This window comes from Peromyscus eremicus, chromosome 5 (assembly GCF_949786415.1).
Source record: "Peromyscus eremicus chromosome 5, PerEre_H2_v1, whole genome shotgun sequence".
Lineage (NCBI taxonomy): Eukaryota > Metazoa > Chordata > Mammalia > Rodentia > Cricetidae > Peromyscus > Peromyscus eremicus.
This window is the reverse complement of record NC_081420.1, coordinates 55,382,592-55,395,744: the sequence shown is the minus strand read 5'-3', so window position 1 is coordinate 55,395,744 and position 13,153 is coordinate 55,382,592. Positions and strand designations below refer to the sequence as shown.

The window sequence follows — 13,153 nt, the reverse complement described above, 5'->3', positions numbered from 1 at the left end:
CATAATTGTTGGGGCTGTGAGATCTGCCGTGACTAGGTGACCTGCAGGCTGGAACTCTAGACTAGGAGCTGGTACAGATGCTGATGTTGTCACCTACAGCAGAAATGTCCCCCCCTCTCCCAGAAAGCCTCAATTTTGCTCTTGTGGCCTTGCAACTAATTGTGTAAGGAGAGCACACTTGGAGGATTGCAGTAGTTTGTATGAGAAATGCTCCCCTGAAGCCTTATGAGTTTGAACTGGCTTCCCAAAGAAAACAAATATAAAAAAATACAATACTATATTAACAAAATTATTTGCAAAAGTCTAGAAAATTTCCTCATGTTTGGGAGTAGTGTTGGATGAGGTGTATGTGTGGGAGGTGGTGGTAAAAGAAAGTGCATCTGGCCAAGCACGGTGATGCATGGCTTTGATCTCAGCACTTAAGAGGCTAAGGTAGGATGACTGTGAATTTGAGTTTCACATGATCTACATAGTAAGATCCTGGAGAGAGAGAGAGAGAGAGAGAGAGAGAGAGAGAGAGAGAGAGAGAGAGAGAGAGAGAGAACAAAGCAAAATGGTATTTTCTTTGTTTCCTCAAGTATTAGAGACTGATCTGTATCCATACCACATTGAATGTGTCTGGTATTGTCTGCATTTAAAATGATTTGAACCTTATTCAAGGAGAAGATACTTGTGAAATGTGTATGAACCAGAAAGGGCTGATTTGGGGCCGCATAGATGGCTCAGTGGTTAAGAGCTTTTGCTTTTCTTGCAGAGGACCAAAGTTTGGTTCCCAACACCTTTTAGGCTGATTTGCTATTGCAGCAAATGTTAACTCATATGCTTTCATTTTCCCCATTAATGCTGACTCACTTCTTTTTTTGCATTTTATTTTATTTAAAAAACTTTTTTTATTCATTTTACATACCAACCACAGATACCCCTCTCATTCCTCCTCCTGCTCCCTCCTCCCCTAACCCCCCCACTCCCATCTCCTCCTCCAAAAGGGTAAGGGCTCCCATGGGGAGTCAGCAAAGCCTGGTACATTCAGTTGAGGCAGGACCAACTCCCCCCCACCCCTCCCCGCGCTCGCGACACACACACACACACACACACACACACACACACACACACACACACACACACATCATGGCTGAGGAAGGCATCTGACCATACAGAAAGCCAGCTCAGGCACCAGGGATGGATCCTGATCCCACTGCCAGGGTCCCCTCAAACAGATCAAGCCACACAACTGTCTTGTTTATGCAGAGGGCCTAGTCCAGTCCCATGCAGATTCCACAGCCGGTTGACTCAATTCTTAATATCAGAGGAAAGATTCTGGAAGACATTTGTGAGGGCTGGGAAGATGATAAGGAAAGTGCTAGCTGCACAAGCCTGAGAGCCTGAGTCGCAGCCATCTGGAACTTGTTACACCACTGTGGTAGTTTGAATAAGAATGGCCCTCATAGGCTTGTAGATTTGAATACTTGGTCACCAGGGAGTGGCACTATTTGAAAGGATTAGGAGGTATGGCCTTGTTGGAGGAAGTATGTCACTGGGGATGGGCTTTGAGGTTTTAAAAAGTCCATTCCAAGCCCAGAGTTTCTCTCTTCCTGCTGCCTGTGGATTTGGATGTAGAATTCTTGGTTACTTCTCTAGCACCATGTCTGCCTGTGTACCACCATTCTTCCCACTGTGATAATGGACTGAACCTCTGAAACTGTAAGCAAGCCCCAGTTAAATGCTTTCTTTTATAAGACTTGCCTTGGCCATGGTGTCTCTTCATGGCAATAGAACAGTGATTAAGACAACCAGTGATGTAAATGTAGAGGCAAGTGGATCTTTAGGGCTCACTAGACAACCCAACCAGTCTAGCTTAATCAGCAAATGCCAGGCCAGTGAGAATCCCTCTAACAAAACCAAGGTGAATGTCTCCTGAAGACCAATACCTGAGGCTGTCTTCTGGCCTCCACACACGTGCACATACACCTGAATGTACACCCACACAGACATCTGTGTGCACACACACAGTGATTTATTATAGTCAACATGCATATGGTTTAGAAACAGTTGTGGGGAAGCTGTCACTAGCTTAGTAGACTAAGCTATAGTTGGCACAAACTTTAGCACAGCTTGTTCAGGCCCAATACAGCTACGTTGCCATCAGAGAACTGAAAAATTAAAAATTAGGTGTGTTGCTTTAAGTGAAGAATGTTTTCAGCCCTCAGGTGGAGTCATTTCCGGGCCCAGTTGATAAGGCTGTGTTAGAAATGACTTATCCTCAATCGTCACCACAGGGCTATAGGGGCACCTTCAGACCAGCATGGTAAGTGGGCACAGTATACAATCAATAGTGTTGATTTGAGATGGTGGCAGATTTTGTATGTTGTATTTAGGCACTTTCCTCCACCCTAAATCCTTAATAAATCACAATTGTGTGGTAGGATAAAGACACAGCATTTTCTCTGCTCTCTCTTTAGCTCTGTGTGAGAAGGAATATAGTTACTTCTAGCAGTTCTGTTTAGGGCTACCTTTAGAGAACCACTTCCCCTTTAATTTTTCCCCCAATGTGGAAATCACAGTAGTTTTCAGTATCTTAGAATTTTGAATTCTTCAATGGAAGCAACCTTTCAAACTGCTTTTTCTTCTTTGCCTTGCCCCAGTGGACTTTCTCTTCAGCATTAAGTCATTTTTACCTTAAGAGTCAAGGCTTCCAACATGAACGATACTTGTAATAGAACATTCTGTGTCTTGACTTGATCAATGTCAGTCAGCATTCTGGGTGTGATGTTGTCTTGCAAGATATTTCCCTGAGAGCAAGTGAGTAAAGGGTATGGGAGGTCTTTTGCTTATTTCTTAGAATTGCATATGAATCTACAGCTATCTTCATATTAAAAGCTTAACTGAAAATTATCCTTTCTCAATAACTCAAATCAGTTTTGGAATGGCATTTATTAGTGTGCTGGAGCTTATTAATGTTGACATTTAGTGGATAGTTTACAATCTTAGATGATTTAATACCACAACTAATGTTCGAAGAGAGAGCTTTGAAAGATGGCAGAGGCTAAGAGAAGAATAAGGTCAGTCTAGTTCTCTATACCCTCAGATGTGGCTATATTGTAAAGTCAGACATTTCTGCAGCCAAGAACAGGGCTTGTCAGGCCAAGCTATGTTGTGTTGAGAGGCCCGCTGTGTTGAGAAAGAGTAGTACCACTTACTGTGTTGTTTGAGTACACGAAGGGCAGCAATTTATTTTGTGATACCTCTTGGTGATTGTTTTTACTGTGACTTACTGTCAGCGAATACGCCTCTCAGTAGAGTTCCTCATGTGTCTACTGACTGCTGGAGAAGGGAGTTACTGGGAGCTGTCAGCATGCGAATTTTGTAGCTTAAGAGTTTCTTTCGGGTACAGAGATGATGAACAACCCTCCTTTTGAACTCGATCTTAAGCTTAGAGGACAAAGGTCTGGTTTGGTTAATGTGTTTACAGCTTTTAAAGTCCAAGAGGAGGGGAGAGGAATGAAATTGTTCTTTGGCAGATAAGGATTTACGAAGCTTGTTCATAATGGAATGTTCTGTTTTGATTTTCACATGCTATTTGTTTGTTCTAAGTGATGTTGAAGTTAGTTCACAGCCATTGTCACCAGAAACTGAGAGTCACACAAAGAGATAAGATGAAGTTCTGAGTATTGAACCTGAAATTCTCATGCAACAAAGAAGCCTATGCTATGCCATGTCAATGGAGACAAAGTACATGTTTTTGATGCTGCTGAGCACGGCAGAGCCCAGATCAGATTGCTGGGGTGTGGCAGATCAGAGCTCTTGACCTCTGGCTTCTTGCTCACATAGGCCTGGCTGGCGATTTGTGGGAGGTCTGAGGTCTGCAGTTGAGTTTAGACTTTGAGACAGTGCATTTGTGGTTGCCCCTCAGCTTATAAGGCCAAGCAGCTTGAAGGACTTGAGGATGTAGAAGGCAGTGCAGGCCAGCACACACTTGGTCCAGGACCACTGGCAATCAAAATGCAGCAGCTTAGCGTCAGATATTGCTCTAGATTTCTAGGATTTAACTTTTCTTTCTCTATGTTAAAAAGTAGTTAATATGGTGTACTGATGATTTTGTGTGTCAACTTGACACAAGCTAGAGTCATCAGAGGAAGGACCTCAGGAAGGAGTCTGAGGAAATAGTTCTTTGAGATCCAGCTGTAAGGCATTTTCTCATTTAGTGACCATGGGGGAGGGCCCAGCTCATGGTAGATGGTGCCATCCCTGGGCTGGTGGTCCTGGGTTTTACAAGAAAGCAGGCTGAGCAAGCCATGAGAAGCAAGCCAGTGAGAAGCTCTCCTCCATGGCCCCTGCATCAGCTCTTGCCTCAGGGATCCTGTCCTGACTTCCTTCAGCGATGAATAGCCATGCTGAAGTGTAAGGCTAATAAACCCTTTCCTGCCCACCTTGCTTTTTGGTCTTGTTTTTTTGTCGCTGCAATAGAAACCCTAACTAAGATGTATGGTCTGTCTCAACTACTTAAAAAGTTGTTTTACTTTAAGAAAAATAATGAATGCTGATTAGAGCAGATGAAAAGAGTAACCTTTACATAAGAAAAAAACCCCCTCTATTATTCAGAAATAACTAGAGTTTGTTTAATCATGAATATCTTCTCTCTCTCTCTCTCTCTCTCTCTCTCTCTCTCTCTCTCTCTCTCTCTCTGGGTGTGGGTGTGTGCACGCACACACGTGTATGGGGTAGTACGTGCAGATGGAGGCCCAAGGTTGATATTAGGAATCATCTTCAATTGTGCTTCTATTTTATTCACTGAGTCAGGTTCTCTCAATCAAACCCAGAGTTCAGAGATATGGCTACTCTTGCTCCATGGCTTGTTTTATGGATCTTCTATCTCTGCCTTCCCAGGCTAGAATTATAGGAGAGTTGCCTACTCCCACACATATTGACACACAAAATAATAAAAAACTAAGTACTTTAAAAAAAGTACTTGGAAAAATATCCTTTATATAATTATGCATATGGTAGGGTTTTCTTTAAATTATTACATTTATTTTGTTTATTGGGTGCAGAGCAGTCAGAGCATTGGTGTGGGGTCAGAGGGCAACTTGAAGGACTTGGTTCTGTGTAGCTGGAAGTTTGTTGGTCCCACCTGGACCCACAGTTCCACAGCTGTTTATAAAATAATAATTATTAATAATAATTATTAATTATTATTAACTCATTATTGATTACAAACTGTATGGCCTATGGCTTCAGCTTCTTGCTAGCTAACTCTTTCATTTTAAATTAACCCATTACTATAACCTATATGTTGCCATGTGGCTATGGTGTTACCCGTCTGCTGGCATCTTGTTGCTCCATTGGCAGCGGCTGGCGTCTCTCCCAACTCCACCTTTCTTCTCTCTGTAGCTCTCCTTGGATTTCCCACCTGGCTGTAAGCTTTCTTGCCATAGGCCCAAACAGCTTTATTTATTATCCAATGGGAGCCACACATATTCACAGCATACAGAAAGAAACCCCCACAGCAGTTCTGATTCTCTCTTTTCACCGTGTGGATCTGGGGATCAAACCCTACTCTTCAGGCTTGGTGACACTCACCTTTACCCACTCAGCTACCTCTTTAGCCTCCAATTTTTATGCACAATGACTTGTTTGTTTTGGAAAATAAGTGAAAATTTCTAATAATTTAAACCTTAGAATATTTTTCTAAGAGCACATATGAATAACAAAACCTCAAGGCTTGAAGAGATAACATTTTTAATTTGTCTGCAATGAGTTCTACTATTTGACAAAGCCGGTCAATTTAAAATCTATTCTTCTCCAGTAACTTTTTTCTGCATAAATTAGCCTGATGTAAACACCCATTTACCACATCCACAATTTACCCTTAATTATAGTTATGTGTAGGTTATATATGATTATACATGTAGAGTCTAACTCAATTCTTCATCCAGCACACAGTAGTAGATGCTTTACTTATAGGATAGAAGAAGTTTAAAGACAGTTTTTTATCTTGTTTATTATGATGGCGTGTATGCACGCACACGTGGGTATGATGTGACTACACAAGGATGCGCATGTCACCAGCCATGTGTGGAGGTCAAAGTATGGTTTTGTGGAGTTTGTACTCTCCTTCTGTCTTTACCTGGGTCCAAGGGATCCAACTCAGGTCATCTGGCTTTCAAGGCAAATGATTTTAGTCACTGAACTGCCTCACCAGCGTGAGAGAATTCAAACACTATTTTAGTCCTTGGTTCAGTTTTCCATGAAATGTGACTGTTCCTTGGAATTTGTTTTTCATGGAACACTTCTGTTTATCTATCTATCTATCTATCTATCTATCTATCTATCTATCTATCTATTATGCAAGCAGAGTTCTGCCTACATGTATACTTGCATGTCAGAATAGGGCACTGGATCTCATTATAGATGGTTGGGAGCCACCATGTTGCTGGGAATTGAACTCAGGACCTCTGGAAGAATAGCCAGTGCTCTTAACCACCGAACCACCTCTCCAGCTCCCATGGAACACTTTTATGAAGGTGGTTATCTTCTTCCCCTTGTATATGTGTTCTAGGGATTATATTCAGAGTGCCAGGCTTATGTGGCTGGCAATTGCTTTTACCTGCTGAGCTACCTAGCTGGCCTCCTTTGGAGAACACTTTAGCTCAGTGGTTCTCAACCTGTGGGTCATGACCCCGGGGGGGGGGGAATGACCCTTTCTCAGGGGTTGCCTAAGACCATCAGAAAACACAGATATTTATGATTCATAATAGCAGCAAAATCACAGTTATGAAGTAACAACAAAAATAATTTTATGGTTGGGAGGGTCACTACAACATGACGAATTGTATTAAAGGGTCACAGCTTTGGGAGGTTTGAGAACCACTGCTTTAGATTACAATGAATGTCTCCTGTGATTTCTAAGCGAGTTTGGTCTTTGTCATTTATAATCAGTAGTGCTCATGTTGTCCAAGCTCCTACTCTATTCTAATCCACTGTGGCTTATTGCAGAGGGAGTGTCTCTCCATTCACATTGGTCAAGCTGGTGTGCAGATCGGGGATGCTTGCTGGGAACTGTATTGCCTGGAACATGGAATCCAGCCAGATGGCTTCATTCTGGACAGTCAACACGATCATTTGGGAAATACTAAAATGGAACATAGGAATGCATCTTTAAACACTTTCTTTCATGAGACAAGAACCGGAAATCATGTGCCCAGAGCGCTTTTCATGGACCTAGAACCAACTGTTATAGGTAATCTAAATTTGACTTGCTAGTGCTTTAACCAAGTCCCAACTCAAACAAACCAGGCAGGTGAGATTATGAGATTGTGCTAATCTATATGAACAGGATCATGTAGATCTTTCCCAACCGCAGTCTGTACCATTACAAACATACCCAAATGGACGGTAGCCTCCTTTCCTGTGGGACTAACTAGGTAAAGCTCCAAATTTATCCATCCACAAACTTCAGCAGAACACTGAAGCTTTTTTCCTGGGTCTGAGAGCAAAGCTAGAATCTATTGGCAAACAACCTGAAAATTTGTCATTATCTTTTACAAAAGAGTAGAGTATTTGAAAATTATTCCACAGAAACAAGGTACCATATAAATCTTAAAATTATGGGGGAAGCTAATTTTTTTTAAATTTACACTTATTTATTTTCTCTTTCTCCTCCCTCTCCCTCCCCTTCATTTTCTCCCTCTAGCAACTCTCCTCTCCTCTCTCTCTGTCTCTGTCTCTCTCTCCCCCTTGGACCATGGTGGTGCTTGTGTGGAGGTCAGAGGGCAGCTTGAAAGAGTCTCTCTCCTTCCACCATACAGATTCCAGGGATCAAGCTCAGGCTATCAGGCTTGGTAACAAGTTTTTACCCGCTTTGCCATCTTGGTAGTCCAAATGCTATTTTATAATCAGCAATGGCAGACTTTGAAATATCCTGTCCTAAAGCTTATAAAATGCAGCTAGAGAAATATTGGAGATAGAAAGGAGGCATTGTCTTACGAGAACAGCTAGAGAGGAGGGTAGGTTTGGATCTGATGAATATGAGTTATCTAGTCCTACACAACAAACTGCCTTCAAATGCAGTGGTGGAAGGCAGTAGCAACCATTATTTTGTTGATGAATTTGTAATCTGCGTGAGGCTCAGAAGATACAAATTCTCACTGTTCCACATGATTTGGAGATTCAGGTGGGAGCCAGGGAACTCACTCGGATAGTGGTTCACTCACCTAGCTTTCAAGTTGGTGTTCTGAGTCCTGAGCTACGGATGCTGCCGGGGCTTTGAGCCCTCTTCACATGGACTGTCTATGTGATGCTTAGACCTCATTGTAGCATGGTGATCAGGTGCCAAGACCAAGTATCTCATGGGTACAAGGCAGATGTTCATGGCATTTGTCATCCAGCCCTGTAAGTCACATAGTGCCATTTCACCTAGTCTCAATGAGTCAAGATAGTTATGAAGACACAGGAAAGGTATATGAATCCCACTCCACCTTTTAATGCAAGCATAACGGGTTTCTAAGAGCAAATGTATAATAGGAAGTGTTTTTGTGACCGTCTTTGGAAAATAGTCTGTCTTATTAGAAAAATGCAATCTGTCTATACTAGAGTAGAGTTGCTTTCCTTATTAGAATAGAGTTAGAATACATAACAAATTGATGAGACAAAGTGGATTGATGCCAATGAATGTTAATATAGTGGAAATATTAAAAGTTTTATTTAAATGGGTTGGGTAAAAAAGAGTAAGGCCAAAGATGTGCATATACAGGCTCAGTATTGCTCTGCTAGGTGTTATGAACAAATAAAAACTAAGAAACTATTGGGGATGTAGCTCAGTTGGTACAGTGCTTGCCTAACAGGTAGGAATCCCATAATCAGTTCGTAACTAAGCTCAACATTAAAGCAGATATGGTGGTGTGCACTTGTAATTCCAGCCCTGGGAAAGTGGAGGCAAGAGGATGAGAAGTTCAAGGTCTTTTGGAATACATAGTACTTTGCCTAACAACACCAACAAGAAGACTTCTTTGTTTTTCTAGACTAAGAAAAGCCATTTCTGCAGAGTAAATTCCATTCCTTTGCCATAACCCTAACATGGGAAAAGTACCTGTCAGGGTTAGAAAGGGGCCAGCTGTTAGAGTGAATGCAAGCACTGACCACACCTCCCTCTCTGCAGATGGGATCCGTGTGGGGAAGTACCACTCACTCTTCCACCCAGAACAGCTTGTGAATGGAAAGGAGGATGCTGCAAACAACTATGCACGAGGTCGCTACTCCGTGGGCTCAGAGGTCATCGAGCTTGTGCTAGAAAGGATCCGAAAGCTGGCAAGTGGTTCCTCTTCAGCTATGAATGGGTCATGCTGGATGCTCATGATCTTGTGGTAGCAGTCACCAGCCTTACTTGCTGACCTCTTCCTTCCCCAGCCCTCTCACTCTGGGCCTCCTGGAGATACTTAGGTGTCCTGATGTTGGCTTTGGTTACACTGCTACATGGGAAGCCTTTAACAATTGGCAGGCGGCTTCCCTTTACCCTTGTTTCTACTATTGCAGGGTATATGTGGATGTTAGCAGAGACTTCAAAGCTTTCTAAAATGTACTGTTTTCCAATAGTCACTACTACTTGTGAAGATGAAAAGGGGCAGGCCTTTTGTGAAGGATACTTGCTGGTCTTTCTCATAGTTCTTTAAGGGTTTGAATCTGCAGATCCTTTGTTAAGTTTGGTTTGGCGTAACCACTGGCAACATAGTGCCTTTCATATCATCCTGGATGTGGTGTGTAGCTTAAGAGGTACGTTGTCTCCTGTGGAGGGGACTTTATTTGGCTTCTGTATGTTGATAATTTTCTTTTATTTATTATTGACAAAACCTTCAGTTCATATGTAGATAAATTCATGGAAAACAATGAAAGATGGTCAATTGCTCCTGTAGGCCGAGCTTCCCTTATCTGAATGACTGGGACCAGAAGTACTTGGATGGGTATTTTCTCCGGGTTTTGGTATATTTGCATGCACATGCAAATATACACATGAATTTTAGGGGAGCCAACAAGTCAAATGTAAAATTCATTTACATTTCAAATAACCCTTTTAGTCATAGGCTTCAGGCGATTTTGTGCAGTACTTTTAGTGTGCCGGTGTGTTGACTGCCACCCTTTGTTATGAGCTCAGATACGGACTTTCCATTAGTGCCATTATGTAAGTACTCAAAAAAAAAAAAAAAAAAAAAAAAGGAGGATTTTGGAGGATTTTGAAGTTTGGGATTAGAACTGCTCAAGTAGTAGTGAAATTCTAAAGCCTTTCCCAACTCCAGAAGGAACATTCAGGAACATTTCAAAGTAGCTATGTTTGTTGTGTAGCTGACAATGGCAAAAGGGGCCATTCTGAATCATTTTAAAGTGTGTTTTCCTGTGTGTATTTGTGTACACAGGTGCATATGGGGACCAGAGGACCCCTTGTCTGTCATTCTGCAGATTCCATCTACTTTGTTGTTTGTTTGAGACAGGGTCTCATATGACCTGGTCCTGGCCAACCAGGATAAGATGGATAGTCATCAAGTCCTGGTGATGTGTCTGCCTCCACCTCCCTAGTGCTGAGGTGATAACTACATGGCACCATGACCAGCTTTTTTTTTTTTCTTCTTTTTTACAGTGTAGCTTCTGAGGATCAAACTCAGACCTGCATGCTTATAAGGCAAGCACTTTGCTGATGGGGCCATCTCCCAGGCCTCCTTTCTGAGTCTTTTGTCCTTGAGAATTCATATGCTGCCATTACCATCTAGTTCACTAGCTCTGAATATAGCTGGTGGAATTTTCACATTGCATGTTCTTTCCACAGGCAGAACAATGCAGTGGACTTCAGGGCTTTTTGATTTACCGAAGCTTTGGAGGAGGCACAGGGTCGGGGTTTACATCTCTCTTGATGGAGCGACTCTCACTAGAGTATTGCAAGAAGACAAAATTGGAGTTCTCTGTCTATCCATCTCCTAGAGTCTCCACTGCTATAGTGGAGCCTTACAACGCCGTCCTCACCACTCATTCCACCATAGAACACTCAGACTGCACCTTCATGGTGGACAATGAGGCTGTCTATGACATCTGCCGTCACAAACTTGGTGTTGAACGTCCTTCCTATGCTAGTATCAATAGGTTGATGGCCCAGGTGTTATCTTCCATTACTGCTTCACTCCGCTTTGAGGGGCCTTTGAACGTGGACTTAATCGAATTCCAGACCAACCTAGTACCTTATCCCAGGATACATTTTCCCATCACAACGCTTGCCCCCATCGTCTCTGCTGACAAAGCCTACCAAGAGCAGCTCTCTGTGCCTGACATCACTGCTGCTTGCTTTGAGTTCTCCAACCAGTTGGTCAAGTGTGATCCTCGGCTTGGGAAGTACATGGCTTGCTGCCTACTGTACAGAGGAGATGTGGTCCCTAAGGATGTGAATGCAGCAATTACAGCCATGAAATCAAGGACCTCTGTTCAGTTTGTTGATTGGTGTCCAACTGGTTTCAAGGTGGGCATCAATCATCAGCCACCTACAGTGATTCCAGGAGGGGATCTAGCCAGGGTTCAGCGGGCTGTGTGTATGTTGAGCAATACCACGGCAATTGTGGAAGCCTGGGCCTGTCTGGACCACAAATTTGACCTCATGTATGCCAAAAAGGCATTTCTGCACTGGTATATCACAGAAGGCATGGAACAAGGGGAGTTTATAGATGCTAGGGAAGATCTGGCTGCTCTGGAAAAAGATTATGAGGAAGTGGGGCTGAGTTTCTGATGTAAAGATGACTATGCAAACGAATGCTGAGTTAAAATGTTATGCTTTGTTTCCAAGCTCTTATATACCTGATAAATAAAAGGAAAGCAAAAATCAAATCAGCAAGATCCAAAATTCTGCATTGAATTAAATATATCAATATCAACAACACAGTCATATTTTCTTGTGTACAGTAGAATTCAGCTCTGCTAATGGAGAACCTTCTGAGGATTATAGTCATTTGAACTACTAGGTCTCTTCTAGGTAGAGTTATTTTGTATTAGTTCTTATGTCACAGTAAAAGCCTGACTTTATTCTTTGCCCTTCTACCTTAAAAAACAAACCAAACCAAATCAAAACAAAACACTAATATAGTATGGAACCTTAATGTTTCTGCTTTCCCTGTCCTATATCTAAGGTGGAAAACACAAAGATTATGAATGTTATTTCTCTGTTATCTATGTATTATACATCAATTAAATCACAAATTCTTTTAGAATTTTTCTTTTCCTTTCTCCAAGTATGGGCTTTAACTCCTTAGTTTGGTATTCAAGCAAACAAACAAGCAAGCAAACAAACCACAAGAATATTGTTGGGCATTTTTAGAATTTGGTTATGAGTATTCTGCAGGCAAAAAACTACGTATCCTTTCTTCAGTTACCTTGTCCAGGATTGTGGTTGTGTTTGTTTTGCATGCATATATGTGTGTGCGGTGTGTGCATGTGTGTGTGCATGTTTGTATGTCTGCAAGGAGTATGGGTATGTGAGCATGTTCATGTGGCAGCCAGAAGCCGATGTCATGTCTTTCTCAATTTCTCTCCACTTTATTTGCTAATGCAGGGTCTCTCCATGAACTGGGAGCTCACTGATTCAGCTAGTCTAGCCCTGTCTTTGCTCTCAGGCACTGGGATTACAGGTGGGCAGCTATGCCCACTTTGCATTTATGTGGATATTGGAGATCTGAACTCTGTTCCTCACACTTGTTCAGAAAGCCCTTTTATCCATGGAACCTTCTCTCCAAACCCAGAAGGCTTTATTAGTTCATTTTCTCATTGCTATGAGGACATACATGACAAAAGCAACTTAGAGGGGGTGTATTTTGCCCCCTGGTTTAAGGGATAAAGTCTATCACAGTAGAGAAAGCAATTGCAATTCATGCGTCACACTAGAAGATGGCATTCGGCAGCTCTTCTCCCTAGTTTCCTGCCCACTCATCTGAGATGCTCCCTGTGCCTTAAAGGGGATGGTTTAAATGTCTTGTTTAGAATGAGTGTTTCATCAGACTCCTCTTCCACACTGTCTTTCCCCAGTGGAGACACTTCCGGCTCTCTCTCTTGTTATTTATCCCACAGACACATGATCTGAAATGGGACTGTTCACTCTCTTATCTCTAAGTTTTATTTCTCTGTTAAGTCTTAT

General features: G+C 42.2%; 1 protein-coding gene across 1 annotated transcript; it reads left to right on the top strand.

The window, feature by feature from the left end:
* The first annotated feature begins 7,134 nt into the window (after positions 1-7,134).
* Positions 7,135-11,755, top strand: Tubal3 (tubulin alpha like 3). Its single transcript, XM_059262419.1, has 3 exons — positions 7,135-7,237; positions 9,155-9,255; positions 10,811-11,755. The coding sequence occupies exons 1-3, from the start codon at positions 7,135-7,137 to the stop codon at positions 11,753-11,755; spliced, it is 1,149 nt and encodes a 382-aa protein (XP_059118402.1).
* Positions 11,756-13,153: the final 1,398 nt, after the last annotated feature.